Source organism: Sporothrix schenckii, assembly GCF_000961545.1.
Source record: "Sporothrix schenckii 1099-18 chromosome Unknown Cont47, whole genome shotgun sequence".
Classification (NCBI taxonomy): Eukaryota; Fungi; Ascomycota; class Sordariomycetes; order Ophiostomatales; family Ophiostomataceae; genus Sporothrix; species Sporothrix schenckii.
This window is the reverse complement of record NW_015971148.1, coordinates 4,466,897-4,485,191: the sequence shown is the minus strand read 5'-3', so window position 1 is coordinate 4,485,191 and position 18,295 is coordinate 4,466,897. Positions and strand designations below refer to the sequence as shown.

At 57.9% G+C, this 18,295-nt stretch overlaps 4 protein-coding genes across 4 annotated transcripts; 3 read left to right on the top strand and 1 right to left on the bottom strand.

The window, feature by feature from the left end:
• Window positions 1-2,564: 2,564 nt before the first annotated feature.
• SPSK_03866 (transcription factor SipA3) lies at window positions 2,565-7,187 on the top strand (the record flags this gene model as incomplete). Its single annotated transcript, XM_016730681.1, has 1 exon — window positions 2,565-7,187. One exon carries the CDS (start codon window positions 2,565-2,567, stop codon window positions 7,185-7,187), a length of 4,623 nt encoding a protein of 1,540 aa, XP_016585942.1.
• Window positions 7,188-8,059: 872 nt separating this feature from the next.
• On the top strand, window positions 8,060-10,786 carry SPSK_03977 (uncharacterized protein; the record flags this gene model as incomplete). Its single annotated transcript, XM_016730792.1, has 1 exon — window positions 8,060-10,786. The coding sequence occupies one exon, from the start codon at window positions 8,060-8,062 to the stop codon at window positions 10,784-10,786; it is 2,727 nt and encodes a 908-aa protein (XP_016585941.1).
• Window positions 10,787-10,951: 165 nt separating this feature from the next.
• On the bottom strand, window positions 10,952-15,849 carry SPSK_10981 (tRNA methylation protein TRM732; the record flags this gene model as incomplete). Its single annotated transcript, XM_016737202.1, has 2 exons — window positions 10,952-15,677; window positions 15,752-15,849. 2 exons carry the CDS (start codon window positions 15,847-15,849, stop codon window positions 10,952-10,954), a joined length of 4,824 nt encoding a protein of 1,607 aa, XP_016585940.1.
• Window positions 15,850-16,864: 1,015 nt separating this feature from the next.
• On the top strand, window positions 16,865-17,666 carry SPSK_04512 (mitochondrial import inner membrane translocase subunit tim23; the record flags this gene model as incomplete). The annotated part of the gene is made up of 2 exons (XM_016731316.1): window positions 16,865-17,560; window positions 17,616-17,666. 2 exons carry the CDS (start codon window positions 16,865-16,867, stop codon window positions 17,664-17,666), a joined length of 747 nt encoding a protein of 248 aa, XP_016585939.1.
• Window positions 17,667-18,295: the final 629 nt, after the last annotated feature.

The following is an 18,295-nucleotide window of genomic DNA, read 5'->3' as shown; positions in this document are numbered from 1 at the left end:
AATATTACCTCGCAGTCTCGTCGTGAGGTGTCGCCAGTTACCAGCAACGGCGCTTAATCCATGGCGAGATGCTCACCACTCGACCGTCCTTTGGCAGTTCGACCCATGATCGTACATCTTCAGACGTCTGCCGCCATTGCCGGCGTCGAGTGAGATGTACGTGATATGAAGGTGGATGGGACGTGATCGGCCATCATACACTGTCAGTCGCTCGTTCCCTCGTTCCCTCGTTTAAGCGAGCAACGCGAGCCACAAAAGGACATCTTGTGAAATACGCCCCGTTTCCCTAGTGCCTCTTGCCGGTACAGATTGATGACAGTTGACACGCCCTCGTACCAATGGCCACAGACCAAATTCAACTACGCCCCGTACAATGACACGCCCTCGCATCATTGTTACATAGTATTACACTCCAACGATATGCACCGCCCAGGGGCAAGCCATGTTGGTCCGATGACTGGCCAGGATGGTCGGCCATCAACGGCCTTGGTTTGGCCCTCATGTTGCATCTGACGAGTTGGAGGTGTTTTACAAGACAGATGGCTGCGCGTTTGCTCTGCTCTCTGCGTCCTTGGAAGCCCGGACAACCACTTCTGGCCGAGACAAAAGCACCGCACCAGTGACTCCGTACCAGACAAAACGTGTCCCTGATCCATGACCAGCTGAATGCACGATGCACAATCGAGGCCAGACTGGGGCAACAGCCATTGTCAGTCTGGCCCAATACTATGCTACTCTGTACAGAGTATGGCCTCTTGATCCTGCTCGTGGTGCCGATCTTGTTGGCGGGCAGGAAGGGAGTGGATCTAAAACGAGAGAGACGAGACAGACGAGAAAATGATGGGAGAGAACGAGAAAGAACATCCATTATACGGCCTCGCTAGAGCGGCCCACCTTGGTCCTGCTTTGGCGTACGTCGTAAGCTTTTTATGGCTATCAGGAATGCATATCTGCAAGGCGCTTTGCCACTCTCGCCTTGATTCTGCGTCGTCTTTTCATTCTGTCCTTTTTTATATTTTATATTTATTATTATTATTTCTGCCAATGTTCCTTTATCTGTCTGCCTAGCCGTAATGCAGTCCACTAGGTCCGACCGTAAGACGAAGGCAGAGCAGCCAGGAAAAGGAATAAAAAGCTGGAGAAGCCACTAGCAAGGGTCTTCATGGATTTAATATTCGGATTTTTTTCTTCTTATATTTTTGTATGATTCTGTTCAATAGCTTTGTTCGTCAAGTTTTTCTCGTAACAAGACATCTCGGTCACGGTCTTCGCCTTCATGCCGCCTGTTGCTGCGTTGTCCCTGCATGGACGCACTCTGCATTTTGGTGGGAGGCAGCCGGCCAGGCCATCTGCAGGTCCAGCAGGAATAGGCCCAGAGGCCGGCACACCGTGGACTCCAAAAACTGCACCAAACGTTTTGCCGGCGCGCTACCTGCACCCAGCCTCACTCCCAGTTCCTGGCTTTGGGGATGCTCCACCCGACTGCATTGGTATTGGCATTTCTCACTGTGTTTTCGCCTTGCCTCGTTTTCTTTCCTGTGCTTTGCCTTTGCACCCATCGGCCTCGCCACATTTTCCCTCTTTTTGTCGAACCCGCAAATTTGGCTCAAACTAAACAACCGAGAGTCAGACACATGCAGGGGAATCGATGCCGTAGACGAGAGAGGACACCTTTCTGAGGGATTCTTGGGTTTATTTTTAGTCTATCTAACATCCGTGACTCGACTCCAGTGACGGGCATTTCCACAGTTGCGACTTGACAGTGCACAGAACTTTGTAGATCCAGGCCAGTGGATTTTGCTTAGTCATTTTGAAGACTGGCCGGAGCAAGGAGTCCAGCAAGTCTTGGCTATCTGTTGAAGAACGCAGCTCTGCAAGAAGGCGCCATGGTTGGAGACTGGGCGATGTATCATATACGTTGTAAACATCGTCATGTTTATTTCGTGCTAGGCGACATCTTCGAGTGAAAACTGGTTGCCGACAGTTTGTGATGGAGTTGAGAGTTTGCAATCAAATTCGCACGTGACCTAACCGCCAGATCGCGGCCAAGAATTTACAGAAGCCCCCGTAAGATTACAGTAAGCTGAGCCCCGGCGACGTCAGAGCTCCTGCCTTTCAGTGTGTCCACAGCCTGAAACAAAGCGTGAGCGAACGGATTAGGAAGCTTCGGTCAACACACGACTCGACTCCCCGACCTCCATCGTAGCTTCCACGACTGTCGGCCTATCGCATCCGCGCTTTCCGACAGCGACGGCGATTGCGACTACGGAAGGACCAAACAACATCACGACCACAACATCGAAAACAGCGAAAACAGCGAAAAGCATCATCGCTAATTAAAGACTGTCGTCGACAAGCTGCATTGTCGACGCAGTCTCCCTCCATCCCCTATCTCGACCTCGTCTCCTAACATCTCCCAGCCTCCTCACGACAACCATGTGCGACGGTACGGGTGCTGGCGAGTGATTTGACCCGAATCACACATTTCTCCGACGTCGACCACCCTCCATTTTTTATCGAAAGTTCATCCCCTCATCTCGCCATCGCCAGACGCACGAGACACAATGGCGGACTTCGGGTCGCCCGTCTCAAAGTCGCTGGCGGCACGTCCGGCCGGTATCAGCAACGGCAACGGCTCCAACGTCCCCCCCGCACCCACGACACCCAACCTGACCACCTCTTCCTCCACCACAAGGCCACCAGCTGTCTCTGCCAAATCCTCGACCGGCGGTGCGCCGCGCTCCTCCATTGCGGTCAGCTTGCACGAGGCCGCCCTCGACTCGCCCTCCTTCCGCGCCAGCGCTGTTCTTTTCGCCGAGCAGGTCGACGGCATCGAACGCTGGCTCGAGAGCTATGCCAAGAGCACCGCAAAACTCGTCCATGATTTTGCCGGCCTCGAAGACACCATCCATGCCTACCTATCTAAAATCGTGCCTCCGCCCGGCGTGGCCGACGGCGTGATCGACGCAGACCACACCCTGCTCGCCCTCAAGCGCGTCAGCGACGGCTCCCGCGACTGGTGGGCCGGAGTGTCGGCCGCGCTGCGCCGCTTCGATACTGTCAATGCCGAACCCATTCGCATGTTTTTGCACAACGACATTCGCGTTTTCAAAGAGACCCGCCGCATCCTCGAGCATGCGCAGAAGACATACGACACAGCCCTCGCCCGCTACGTCGCGCAGAGCAAAGCCAAAGAGCCCTCTGCGCTGCGCGAGGACGCCTTCGCCGTGTACGAGACCCGCCGCGCGTACCTCAAGGCGTCCATGGACTTTTGTCAGATGGCGCCGCAGCTGCGGTCCGGCCTCGACAAGCTGCTGACGCGCGTGTCCGCCGAGGTCTGGCGCGAGATGAAGCGCACGCGCGAGACCAGCAACGCCCTCGCCAGCGCCACCCAGTGGGGCGCCGAGATGGAGCGCATCCGCGGCTGGGCCAAGGACATTGAGCTGGCCGAGGCGCCCCTCAAACGCGAGCTGCAGCTGTCCCGGCGCGAGATTGGCGAGACCACGCTGGCCACCATCCGGCCCTCGCGCGAGCTCGACGACTACAGCGCGTCCACCGTACCGTTCCTGGGGTCGCGGGGCCCACCGTCGGCAGTGGCCCCCTCCTCGGCGGGCTCACCGGGCGCCGTCATCTCCGAAAAGCAGGGCTGGCTGTTTCTCCGGACTGTCACCGGCAAGCCCGCCCGGGTCAACTGGCTCCACCGCTGGTTCTACTGCCGCGACGGCATCTTTGGCTACCTGGTGCAGGGGCCCCAGGGCGTCTTGCAGGGCGACGACATTGGGGTGCTGCTGTGCAGCGCCAAGCCGGCCGTCCAGGAAGACCGCCGGTTCTGTTTCGAGGTCAAGACCAAGAGCCAGAACCTCATGCTGCAGGCCGAAACCCAAGGCCAGCTGACCGAGTGGCTCGAGGTCTTTGAAGTCGCCAAGCGTAAAGCCTTTGAGGCCAGCATGGCCCGCGACAACGCCGCCACGCCTCTGGGCAGCGTGGACCCGGCCTTTGCCATCACCCCACCCTCAGTCGCTGATTTTTCTGCGCGCGCACTCGATGCGATCCAGCTCGGCACGTTGGACGAGTCCGGTGGCGATCGTGACCGTGGTGAGCGCGGCGGAGACCGCGAACGTGGCGATAGCGGCGCCGGCCTCACCATGAGCCATTCTGGTACGTTGCCCGTCCCCGGCGGCGGGCCTGATGCAGGGCTGGTCGCGCGCAATAGCTTTGACGTCTCGGCGGTGCCCCCGCGGCGCTCCATCACCATGCTGGGCCAGGAGCTGCGGCGCGAGGAAGGCGAGAGCGGCAGAGAGCACGCCGCCCGCATCATGCAGAGACTGGATATGCACCGCAAGGCCACCTTTGGTTCCGGCGCCGACAAATTCGGTGACAGCCCCGGCAACAGTGGTAGTAGCGGTGGCCTCGGCACCAACGGCGGCATGTCCTCGTCAAATCTGTCTCAGCAGCCGCCGGGCATTGCCAGCCTCATCTCGGCCAGCCACAGTATGCTGCCCAGCTTCCCTGCCAACGTGACTCTTGGCCAGGCGCCGGCGTCGCTTCCTGGCCCGCAACAGCAGCAGCAACAGCAGCGTGGACCTGGCGGCGCCACGCTGTCCCCCTTGGAAACGCGCCGCGGCCTGCTGGCGCCCATCACGTTTGCCAAGCCCCCGCTCGTTACCTTTTTGAGCAAAGTCGCCGTCAATGCCAGCAGCGAGCGCGTTTTGTGCCGACCCAGCCATGTCGGCGGCCTGCCGTCGGGCATCCTGGCCAACTACTGGGGCAGCCAGCCATGGGGCGACAGCTTTGTGTCCAAGGGCAACGAGTACAAAAATGATGCGGCCGCCTTCGAGAACAGCGACTTGTCTGTGGTGAACTCGCCCGGTACGCCGACAGTCGGCTCCCCCGCCGTTGGCACGCCCGTCTCGGCCCACCGCAAGACTGTCAGCGTCGACACCGCCAAGCTGGCCGATGCCCGCCACGGAGGCAGCAACGACCGCGGCGCGCCCGAGACGTTCCCGCCCAACTACCCGACTGAGCTGCGCACGCAGCATGCGCAGTTCCGCCTGCTGTTCCCGTCGGTACCGCTCTCTGAGAAGCTGGTGCTGGTCTTCAACGCGGCGTGGTCCAGCGCGTCCGAGGCCGGCACGGCAAACCAGGGTCTGGTGGGCAGCGGCCGCATCTACGTCACGTCGGACAACATGTACTTTTACAGCACGAGCATGGGTCTCGTGGTGGCCTACGCGGTGAGCCTGGATTTGATTACGGAAGTGACGTCAGCGCCAGGCAAAGACTGCGACTACACCTTTTTGCATCTCAGCCAGGACGTCATGAACGAGACGGGGTTCACGCGCATTACGATCAAGACGTTCTTGGAGGACATGAACGTGCTGCAGGCGCGTCTGAACCTGCTGATTGACAACCTGCAGGCGGCGGAGCCGATGGGCGTGTCGGACATTCTCGTCGCGCTGCAGAGCATTGTGCACGACGAGGACGCGACCGGACGCAAGAGCCCGAGCGTGGCCAGCTGGGACCAGCTGTCGCTTGCGTCGCCTGTTGACGAGCACGGCAACATTTTGCATTTGGCGCGGCATGGGGGTCACCGCACTGTCTCGAGCCACAGCCATGGCGGCGGCGGTCGACGCATCACCAGCACGGGTAGCCGCGGTCTGGCCACGGCCACCCATACGGGCCGCACGCTCGGCAAGCTGCAGCTGCCGGCCCACCCGGTCGTGTTTGAGCCAAACGACATGCAGAAGAAGGTGGCGGAGCGGCACTTTGAAATCAGTGCCAAAGCGTGCTTCCATGTACTGTTTGGCGACAAGTCCTTCATCTTCCCCAAGCTCTACTTTGACCGGCAGGCGCGCGAGATCGAGCAGGGGCCGTGGGTACTGTCGGACCACGGCTTGACAACGCGGCAGTTCTTGTTCAGAGTCGAAGCGGTCGACATGCTCGGACGCAAAAAGGACGAGAATGTGGCCGACCAGCAGACCATCGACATCTTCCAGGACCACGTGATGTACGTGGTCTCGCACGTCAAGACGGCGTGGCACCTGCCGCACTCGACGGCCTTTAAGCAGGTGACCAAGATTGTGATTACCCACGTGGCCAAGTCCAAGTGCAAGCTGGCGGTCTATGTCAAAGTGGACTGGTCGAACCCGCCGGCGTTTAGCAAGAACCTGGTGGAGCGGCAGGCGCTCGACGACGCGTCGCGCGACGCCGAGGAGCTGGCGGAGGTGGCGACGGACGAGGTACGCAAGCTGGGCGCACACAGCCGCACGAAGCGGGCGATGCAGGTGTACGGCAACATTGGGCAGCAGACCAAGGTGGTCAAGTTTGCGCCCAACGAGGGCGCGGGCAGCAAGCAGCGCAACACGACGCAAATGAAGCCGCGCACGCTGACGGAGATGCTGCTGGAGACGTTCCGGAGCTTCATGGAGTCGGTCGTCACCAGCCTGGTCATGTGGGCGTTTGCTGGGTGCCGCTCTCTGTTCCGCGTGGCCTCGGCGCACCGGCTGCTGCTGGCCGTGCTGGGCTTGAGCGTCGCGGCCAACCTCATCTTTTCGTCCCGCGAGACCGCCGCCTGGTGGACCGAGCGGCACGCCACGACGTACATGCGCAAGCTGGGCGTCGGGCCCAATGTCATGATGAGCAAGTCGATCTACCTCAGTGACCTGGAGGCGGCGTCGCACGCTCGCAGCGACGCGGTCACGCCGCAACGCGGCCGTCGCAGTGACAAAGACAGCATTTGCTATTCTACGTTCCTGTCGATTGCCAATGCGACGGACTTGGACGCTCCGTACGAGGATGCCGGCGCACTCCTGTCGTCACCGACGAGCCGGGCCACGGCGCAGCGGCTTCGGCGGACTCGCCAGAAACTTGGGTCGTACCGGCACGACTTGGTGGTGGCGATGCGGGTGGTCAACAGCGTGGAGCGCGAGATGGTGCAGTCGGAGTGGGAGAACTGGCTGGCGGACGAGACACAGCGGTGCGACCAGGTGAAGGCGATGCTCACGAAGCGGACGGCTGGCGAGCGAAGCGAGGACAAAAAGAGCGAAGACAAGAAGAGTGAAGACAAGAAAACCGACAAGACGGACGGTCGCATGGCCCTCCTCGCACACTGGCACGACGACTATTGCGGGAGCTGCCACGCCGACCAGCGTGCATTGGACGACGAGGAATGGCGACGATCGATGATCTGATGGGCAGACTGTGATTGGACTCAAGTACAGAGTTCTTTTGGACCAACCGGTTTGTCTTTGTTTTATTTTCTATTCCGGCCTGTACTATAAGACGGCACAAAGTAATTGGTGACGAATCGAGGGCGCGTGTATATAGCGAGCGAATGTGTGTTTCAGTACAAAACAATCCACTGCCCTTTCTGTCGTATGCGGCCTTTGCGTGTGGATATGAGACAGGCGTGAACTGTGAGCCAGGGCTTGGGAAGGGAAGACTGAGTGTTGTCGTGAAGCGGAGGCCTAGACCGCCGTGGTAGCTGTAGCGGGCGCCGATGTGCTTGTGGCAACCCAATAGTGCCGTTGATGGGGTGACGTCATTGGCGACCGGCCCAAACTACAGCGATCACCAGCCATTCCGGTATGCAGGCTTCCTGACACCACTGGGCAATCTGGCGACGCTGTTGCATTGGCGAAGAACCGAGCATTTGCGAAAAAATGACGATGTCAAGATAACGAGGCAGGGAAATTGACGCGAAATTACGGTGTCATGATTATTTCAACGTTGTAGCTTCGACGAAATCTGTTTTTGTCGGCTTTCGTTTCTTTCTTTTTTTCTTCCTTTCTGACTTGACGAACCAAAACAGGCAGCCGATCAGCATATTCACAGCACTCGTTCGACCCGCCTGTTCCTGATTCAGCGCCCCTCGATTATTGTGCGGTCGCTCTTTAGCCGTTGAATAGCGAAGCTTCTTCTCCTTGTCGGCATTCTCTTTTCGGTTCTCTTTTGTTTTCCTGCCTCCTTTCCCTTTCGGTTGTGTCATCTGTTCGTTTGTTTTATCGTTTGCCTTTGTGGACGCCAGTGTCGCAGCGTACTTTGATCGCCCTCGCCTCACACTATGAGCATCAACGACAACCCGCTGGCGGCCCTCGGCCCTGTGTCCTGGGACAACCTCGACCAGGACGCGCTCGACCATTTTCTCTCTGACACTTTCACCTGTGCCCAGATCCTGACTGACTCTATCCCGACGACCGCTTCTGTTTCAACCTCCTCGTCCAGTACTGGCAGACCACGCTCCCAGACCGACGGCGCTGTCTCGTACGGCCTGCACTCGGCGCCTGTCCCTCACCATGGCGCCGGCACAGCTACGCCCTCGACGGCGGCCGACGACATGAGCGCCGCCAAGGCCGAGAAGCTGCGGCAGGACCTGCGGCAGTCGTGGAAAGAGGTCAAGACGGGAGGGTCGAACCCACGCAACATTGTGGTGTACAAGATGAATGGCGGACGTGACGGATATGCGGGGAGCAGTTGGTTTGCACGGCGGAGTGTGCACCGAGTCGAGAAGGCGAAGCCTGACGCGGCAACGGCAAAAGGCAAACAGGATCTCATAGGTCGCGATGTCGAGATTGGCTTGGACATGTTCCGGCGGGCGTTGCTGAAAGAGTTTGCGCTCCCCGAGACGGGCGACGCGGATGGACAGACGAGCGGATCATCGACTGTCCGGACAATGATCACAAAGAAGCGGGTTGAGCATGTTGTTGTCAACGGCCAGGGCCATGATGCGCACGATGATGCACATGAGGCAGAAGAGGAGGCGGCCGAAACACACCACGGTCACAACGACAAGTCTTCCGTCTCCCGCCAGCTTGATGTCTATCTCCTCGAAGCCGAGTTCCCCGGACCAACCACCGCACGCGACTTTGTCACCATGCTGTTGACCACCCAGGGTCCATGCCAATCACCACCCACGCCGCCTTCTTCCACAACCTCCTCTTCCTCCCCTTCCCAAAACAACGGCCGTGGCCTGCGCCAGTTCATGGTTGTGTCCAAACCGTGCCAACACCCCGAAACACCGCAACGCCCCGGCTATGTGCGCGCCCAGTACGAGTCAGTCGAGGTCATTCGTGAAGTGCGCGTGCCGGTGGCAGAGTCGGCAGCACGGCGACTGGCGAGCAACTCGCGCAAGACGCGCTCGTCGATTGATCTTAAGCACGCCGACACGACCGACACCGACGCGTCGGATCTTGACTCTGACGGCCACGAAACCGCCATTGAGTGGCTCATGATCACCCGCAACAACCCGGGCGGCAATGTGCCGCGCTTCCTCGTCGACAGGAACACGCCATCGAGCATCATTAGCGACGCGAATAAGTTCTTGGACTGGATGGTGGCGCAGCAAGTCGAGGAGACTCTGAAAAAAGAGTCCAACGAGTCCAAGTCGCCAAAGAAGCCACAGGAGAAAGGCGTCGCGGCAGCAAAATCGGTCCCAAAAACACCACTGCCAGCGGCCATCCTAGAAGAGGAGGACGAAGAGATACCTGCGCAAAAGGAAGCATCGCTCAACAAGGCGAGCGATCTTGCGGGGGACGACGCCCCCCGCAACAACGGTGACCGCTCGAGCACGTCTCCGTCGGTGACTATCTTGTCGCTCGAGAGCAGCGGAGGCGCAGCCTCGTCAACGAAGCTCTTTAATATGCTGTCTGGTGCTTTGGGTGGTGCTGGTACAGCTGTTGCATCCAAGTTGCCGAACCCCTTTGGCAGTGCCGCCCAGATATTGCACTCGTCCTATGAAAGCCAGCTCGACGTTGACGACGACGACAATGACGACAACGAAGACGAAATTGGTTCCTCGGAAGATAGTGATGACATGTATAGCGATATTGACCACGCGGACGATGATATAGGCGAAGAGATCATACCTAGCCGCCGTGAACAGTCGGCGCACGAACAGACGACAAGGAGCACTGAAAGGCCAATGGCTGCAGCGTCAACAGACACTGCCTCGGCAGGTTCTGCTGCGTCCATTCAACCACCGCCCCCGACAACGGCTCTCGAAATGATGGCCCACGACCGCGCCCTGGCCTTGCGCCGCGAGAACCGGTCACTCACAGGATTGTCGACGGGCGGATCCAGTGTGATGGCCAGCGATATCGACAACGACACGGAAACGGGTAGTGCCGTGCCATCCTCCAAGAAAAAGAACAAGATCGAACAGGTTTCCGCCACCAAAGCTGCGAAAGCTGCCAAGGCCGCCGATGCCGCCCGCAGGAAGCACGAAAAGGAGCTGCAGAAGCTGCAGGACCGCCAGCGCAAGGCCGAGCTCGACATTCTGAAGGCGAACAAAGGCAAGACGGGTCTGGATACCCTAGAAAAAGAAAAGGGTGACGTCGGCAACAGCGCTCAGAGCACCAAGAGTGCCGACAGCGCGACGAACGTCTCGGGTTCGGCGTCTGCCGCGGCCGCCCACTCCTCGTCCTCCTCCATCTCGGCCGATCCAGCCAACACCGAGCTCCAGAAGCTGCGCGAGAAACACGACCGTGCCGTCGCCCGTCAAGAAGCTCAGTACCAACGAGAAATGGAAAAGATCGAGAAGAAGCGTCAGCAGAACGCTGCAAAGGAGGCTGCGCGTCTGCGTAAGCAACAGGAGCGCGACGACAAGGCCGATACGGCGCGGCAGCTGACCCACGCGCGTGCTGAGCGGGACGTGGCCCGTAAAGAGGTTGACATGCTGGCCGAGCGGGTGCGGCAGCTGGAGGCCCAGAACGAGCTGTTGGCAGCCGAGGTGGCCAAGGCGACGGGCAACGCCAAGTTGTATGCCAAAGTAGAGGATGCTGGAGAAGATTGAGAACTGTTGAGGTCTGTTGAGAACTGTTGAGGACTGCGACAAGGTTAGGACACCATAGCGATCTTATAATGAAAACCTTTGCAAAAATCACCAAAAAGAATAAAAGACATGATATTTCCTCTAACCCTTCGGATCCAAAACTCCAAAATATCTGATTCTGCGTCCTCACATCGCCACCTTTTCCTTGGCCATGGCCAAGAGCAGGCCATGAACGTGGGCCTTCTCACCCGCCTCTTGGAAAGTCGTCAAAAGAGTCGACAGGCGTTGCAGATTGGTGTCTGTGGCCTCGATTTGATGTGCAAGGACAGCCCGGGTGCCCAAGATCAACCGAGCACACACCGCAAACACGCCCGGCGCGGCCGTCCAGCCCAGCGGACCATCGTCGCCATCGGGACCTCGCACATGAGAGACAAGAGCCTCCAGACCGTTGGCCAACCACCCAGTTAGACTGCCAATGCCGTCCCCCTCGGTGTTGCCGGCAATGACAGAAGCCCAACGCTTCGCCTCCCGCACCTCGTCCACGTATAGATTGTGCTCCTCGACAAGGAAAAGGGCGTCATCAAACTCGAGCGCCTCTTCCAACAAAGTTGCTGCAGATGGCCACAATGTGACTTCGAATGTACTACTGTGGCCCTCCATCCGCGCCGCAGCCTGTTTGACAAAACCAACGGATGCGCCAAACCGGCTGGCCAGCCACATTGGCAACCGCCGTGCTGCCTCACCCGGAATAAGCGGTGTTTCCAGGACCGCACCCGCCGCCTCGGCCGCCACGTCGCGGATTTCGTCGTCATCGTCATTGAGAGTGTCGTAGACGCAAGACACGAACAGCAGCAAGTCATTGTCGTTGGCCACCGCGGCAAACGGAGCAGCCGTGGCAAGTGCAAACGACCGCAGTGCCTCAGTCGCCGCCATACGAGTGTCAAACGTCTGCGCAGGATCAATCGCGGCCTTGATCATGGCCACCCAAGCGGAGACGGAGAGGAGGCTGGTGCTGGGTCTGTCTTTCGCTCGGACGGACGCTGCAAGGATGGGTCCGCTGGCCCGCAGCACGGCCCACGACAGAGTGGGGTTGATGGCACCTTGGCTGGTGGCCGACCACACATATACAAGGCTGTCGATGGCGGGAAGCAGGTTGTCGTTGCCACGACCGTCGCCAAACAAAAGGTAGTCCATAACCTCAGCCAGGTTGAGGAGGGCAACTGCTCGCACTTCGGCCGCCGCAGCAACCTCAAGAGAAACACTGACATACACCGTTGTTAGCCATGATGCAGTGTCCGGGGTTTGCTTGGCAGCGCCGAACCAAGACGCCTGCACGGTCTCGAGCAGACGTGTGGCATTGTCGGGATCTGAGACAGCGACGCTCGCAACGAGGTTCTCAAGCATGTGACGGTCGTCAAGCTCCACAGCAGTGTAGTTGACTTGGAGAATGGTCTGTGCTTTGAGAAGTGCCGACGGGACCGCTACATTGTCCGCGGGCGCGGCGACCGTTTTGGAGATGGCTTCACCAACGCTGACATTGAACTGTAGAGCAAGACTGGCAATTGTATTGCGTGCTTCGAGATAGGCCGCTCTCACCTCCGGACATGTCGTAAACCGACCGTTCGCGGCTGCGAGAGTATCAAGAACCGACAAAAGTGGCCGCAGGCTGCTCGTGACGGAAGCACCAGAGATGCCAGCCACCCGAACCAAAATAAATCGCACTGCGAGGAGCGAGCCATGCCAGCGGTTGACAGAGGTCATGGCCGATTTGTCGAGGAGAAGTTGTTGGACACCAGCAGCCCAATTGTCGTTGTTTACCAGGAACGAGCACACAGTACGAGCTGCCATCTCACGGACATGCCACAAGTGGCTACCCAGGTAATGAACAACCGCCTCGTACAGTTCGGCGCGGTGTGTTTCGGGCGGCCCTGCACGGCGGATGATATCCAGGGCCGGGAATACAGACTCGGCAGCCGCCTGTTGCGACTCGATCTGCAGATGGCCACTGCTGGACGACACTGCCTCATCTGACAAAGCCTTGTCTGTCCGAAGTAGACTCAAAAGGACTCCAGGTAACGTCGGGTACCTATTATAGGAAATGCGGATCGTCCGGCCGTCCCAGCCGGACTCAAGCGACGCCTTGGATTCGCCTGTGCCAAACAAACAGTCAATCAAACTACGCAGCAGTAACAGGCCGCAGTTGCGGATCGCCCACACGTCCGACCGCAAACTGTTGGCCGCTAATTGAAGACACTCAGGCAGCAATCGCTCCGCACGTTTGCTAAGAAGAGAACTGCGGAACACATCGCGGAGGCAGTTGAAGGCGTGCACCTGTGGCAGTCGCGAGCCGTCGGCCGCGCGCTCGGCAGAGTTGGCCGGCTGTTGGGCAATGCTGCATGCCGTACGGATGGCGGCGTCGAAAAAAGCCGGCTGCGACGTGCTCGATGAGGCCAAAATGCCCGAGAAGAGGGCGGGAATGCCGGCGGATCGCCGCGTCGTCGAGACTTGAGTTCGAATGCAATTGAGCGTGCCCTGAAATGTTAGCAATATACTTTTAAAACTGTCATGTGTGTTTAAGCAGGCGAGGCCACCCACCTTGTACCATGTCGCCACTAAGGTGGCGTCTTCTGCTGTACCGGGCACTGTCACGGATGGGTCTTGTGCCAACTGACAGCACATGGTGAAAGTCTGCGCGACCGTTGTCAGCGCACCCCGGTGACGCAGTGTCGACAGCTGCTCAAAGGCCAGGTTACCAATGCGTTCAAACACGGCCCGGCTCGGCGTCAGCGTTCCCTTGACACGACTGAAGCGGATGTGTGACACAATGGCCCGCATCGTGTTGCTTGACTCGTTGATGGACCGGAAGCTAAAACTCAACAGGTCCTTGGAGTCGAGATTGGAAATACCTTGGTCTTCCAAGTCGTCGGGGATGTGTCCCTCGGGTGAGTCGTCGCACAGGACGTGCTTCACGACATGCCACACGCGCTCACAGCTCTTCACAATCCGCGCCTGGACCTCAACGAGCGTCGCCAAGTCAGCATCCGAGTACTTGGCCTTGGCCAAGACGGCCCAGATGAACCTGATTGATGCAAACTCGCCGTGTACAGATCCCCGGATGGCAGCAGAGGCCAGGTCCGTCTCAGCCCGCTCAATCTTGGTCTCCAGGACGTCAAGTACTTGAGACAGGATGGCCTTTTGCGCCTCCAGGTCGTTAAAAGCCCAGCTGCACATCAGGCCCTGGCAGCGCGCAGCGCCATCAGCGTGATCCTGACGTGCAGTTTGGGATGCACGGTGATCAGCGCGCCGGCTGAAGTTGGCAAGAACGTCCCGAAGAGAGCCCCTCTCGGCGGCCACAAGTTCTGGCGGTGCCAACACAAGCAGAGACGTGGCCACGTCGCGCACATCGTCAAAGGGATCCATAATCAAGTCTAGGACACATCGCACCCACGCATTGTCGTCAAACAGTCGCCGCACCAGTGCCATGTCTAGTGTATCCGACACACCACCCGACACGTCTCGCCGTTGCCGCAGTAGCCATGATGTAGCCTTGAGTGATGTAAAGTGGCGCTGGTAGGATGCTGTCGGAGCCATCTCGGCACGGAGAAACGTCAGGTACCATGTCAAGAAGGCCTCGTGCTCGGTGAGAGTCTTCTGGATAGTGGCATCATCGATCTTGACTGCCTCCATCTTCTTGAGGCTCGACTTGCTTTGGCCGCTCGGGTCGCCCTTACCACCACGTCCCCAACGCTGCATCGTGGCGATGGCACTCTTTAACCGCAAAGCCATGTCACGCGTGTGTGCCAGCAGCTCATACCGGAACTTTGCGTCCGACTCGGCGTGGTATGTTGGCAGATACCGTTGCAGCAGGTCGAATGCTGTGGAGGAGTAGGGTTTCGTCGTGGACTGAGACGAGACGAGCAGAGAGAGTGCCAGCGAGCGCACGTCCGTCGGAGCTCGTGCCAGCACACCGTCCAGGACCGACTCGTTGAGCACAATGACACCGCCTTTGGCAACCTTTCCCGTCAAGTTCAAGCCCGGGTCATCGACGAGGCCCGCCTTTTTGCCGACTTCAAGAGCGGCAAGCTGAAGGACCGCACCGACCGTGTCATTGTTCTCCTTCTCGGTTGCAGTGGACACCTCGTTTTTGTTAAGAATCTCGAGAAGCTGTAGTGACCGTGTGCGGTCGGTCTTGAAAAATGGAATGAAAAAGTACAGCTTGACATCCTCCAAAATGGTGGGATGCACTTCCAAGCTGTTGCGTAACCATTGCAGCCACATCTCGACGGAAAATTCGGGGAACAGTGCGCTGCCGCCGTCCTCTTGAAAAGTTGCTGTTGTCTGCAGGTACGCAAAGACGGCCACAAGAAACTTGCCGGCCACAGGACAAACATAGTGCAGCGTCATCCACGCGAACATGTCCGCAACAAGCCGCCGCCAGGTGTCAAGGCTCGGCTCCGTGGGAATGTCGTCATCATCACCAACTTCGCGGCCGTACGCCCTCGCCACCTCTTCGTAATCATACACGCCCTTTCCCAGCAGGTAATGCAGCGATCCGATCGACGACTTGACGAGTGGCCGGGTCGACTTGCGGCTGACAATGGTCACGAGCGTCTGCAGGATTTCGTTTCGAAGAGCCGTCCGTGTTGCTTCGTCTGGGTTCTGCAGGATCAGCAGAGCAACCAAATCAAGTACGAGCTTAAGCGAGCGGTGCTGGTCCTTCTCGTTCCATTCAATGTAGAAGTGGAACAGCCGCAGCGCCGTAGCGGACCTGAACGCCCATTCTGTGACGGCATCCGGTGCCCGTGTTGCACAATGCTGGACAAAGCCGCATAGCTTGGCACAAGCATTGACGGACGAGACGCGAGATTTGGCCGCGTTCGCCAGGAGTTGTACAAACAGAGCTTCTGCCAGTCTGTTTGGCGGTTATATGTCAGCAGATACACAGAGACACGGTATGGGAATATCTCGTTTGATTTTATGTCTTACTCTTGGAACTGTGCTTCAGGCTGTTGTTCCAGCCATGAAAACAACGTGTTTGCATTGGCAGAGGGCTCGTCGATATCGGGAAGATGTGGCCTTTCCATCTTGAAGAGATGTGTCAGGGGCAATGTGAATAGAGGAAGGTGCCCTGATATGAGGCAGACGAGAGGGAAAGAACGAAGGGCAGTCCCCAACTGGGGACGACAAAAGGATCGAAATCTGCTCAGTCGCAGCGTGTCATACTGTCTTGAGAGATTCAAAGGCGGTGAATGAGCGGAATTGTTTTGGTTAGATATATGTACATAATTTTGAAATTTGTCTATTTTTCACAGCTTCTTGAGTCTTCTGTTGTTGTCGTTCGGTGGCCCACAGTTGGGCGACGTTTGACTTTTTCGGCTACTCGGTTACATGCATTCGAGATATGCATATAAACCGTTTGGTGATGCCGGTGGAATTAAACACCAAAAATGGCCACAACCATGTTACAAAATTTTCAATTTTGGGGACCGTACGCCTCAGAAACTTGATATAAACTTGAAACAGCCTTGGATGACTTTCACTTACCAACTTCATCAGGATGCAGGGACATGAATCGTTGTTGCAGCTCAGTCACGTGCCACCAACGACAAGGCTGCGCTACCACCTGAGTCTCCACTTTTACCGAAGAAGCGCGAAGAAAGAACAACGGGTGGAAAAACGCACGGTTCAGCCGAGGGGACAAGGAATTTTCTAGCGGGCGGCTGTCATTTTTCGCTTTATTTTTTAATAATTTTTTTGGCCCGCAATTGCCCTTCAAAGACTATTTCGTACACAGGTAGCAAACAAATTTGCACTCACATTTTCGCGAGAACGATCGCCTGAGCGACAACCTGCGCACACTCTCTCTCCACGCACCCTCGATAATTGCTGGACCGACGACGTTTGCCTTCGATTTTTTCGGTCGCCTTTCATTTTGACTCTTCCTATTGTCTCCCATTTGCGCTGTCCAGATACGACCGCATCGACCGACGCAACCCCTCCCCCACAACATCGCGAGATCTCGTTTTCTTTTCTGCTGCCTCTCTCGCCTCACGCCCAACCCATTTGCACAGTCACACGCAGTTACAAACACACTTCGCCATGTCGATCTGGGGCGCCTTGACAGGACGCAAGTCCTCGTCCACCTCTGAGCCGAACCACGCCGATTCCAGGTCCTCTTCCTCTTCCTCGTCAATCCCCGCACACACCGTCTACGACTCGCCAGCACCAGCAGGCGCACCATCAGGAGGCAATGCCGCACTGGCGACCCTCGGCAGTGGCGGTGCCGACTCGTTCCTGCAGAGCTCCACGTTCGCCGACCCGACGCAGCTGCACCCGCTCGCCGGCCTCAACAAGGAGACGCTCGAGTACATCTCTATGGAGGACTCGACCCTGTCGGACCTTCCCGGCTCGCAGTCCGTGCTGCCCTCGCGCGGCTTCACAGACGACCTGTGCTACGGCACGGGCATTACGTATCTGACGGCTTTGTCGCTCGGTGGTGCCTGGGGCCTCCAAGAAGGCCTGCGGCGGTCTGCCGGCCAGCCACCCAAACTGCGGCTGAACTCGGTGCTCAACGCCGTGACACGGCGGGGTCCGTTCCTGGGCAACTCGGCGGGTGTTGTGGCCATCTGCTACAACTGCATCAACTCGTACATTGGCTACCTGCGCGGCCGCCACGATGCCTTCAACTCGGTGCTGGCCGGCGGCCTCAGCGGCATGCTGTTCAAGAGCACGCGCGGTGTGCGGCCGATGATGATCTCGGGCGGTATTGTTGCGTCCGTGGCAGCAGCCTGGACGGTAAGTCGGCCCTGAACTTCCTCGTATCAGCCAAGACATCTTCTAACAAAGATAGGTTACCCGTCGCACATTCTTCCCGATCCCCGAGCCTCACTCCGCCCACTAGGCGAATCACCTAGGGACGACCGGCTGCCACTGGGAACGTTCAAGGCCCACCGGGACCGCCTTGAACGTTCCCGTTGACAGTGCCGTCGCCCCGTTTTGTGACCACCAGCCATATATGCATTCGGCCTTCGTCGTCGGTTGACTGTCGCCCCATCCAAAGACGACAAGTTATGTTTTGAAACGAATCTCAGGAGTAATATCATCTACATCCAGAACGGCGGGCGCGAGAAAGGAGAGAATGAATGTGAACATTGGAATTTGGGAGGGAAAACGCATATTTTTTACAGCGAGCAAAAAGTCGGGTGGGTTGGTTGTCATTCTGGGTTACACATATCTCTACTCTCGGCATTTTCTTTTTTTTCGGCCTCCTTGTTTCCCCCCCATTTTTTTATCTCTTGTATATTACTAGACAGTGCTTGCCGTTTTTCATCTTTCCCTCCCTTCTTGCTGCTGTACGTCATACGGCTTGCTAACCTCCCGCTTTCTTCTCACTCCTCCACCGTTCTCTTCTCCACCATTCACCTTCCCTTTTTCCTATATATAGGCGTCACCCAGGAGGGTGCATGCACATGGCGTGCGTGGCAGGCGTTTCTAGGATGACAATTTAAAAATTTAAAGAGCACATATTCA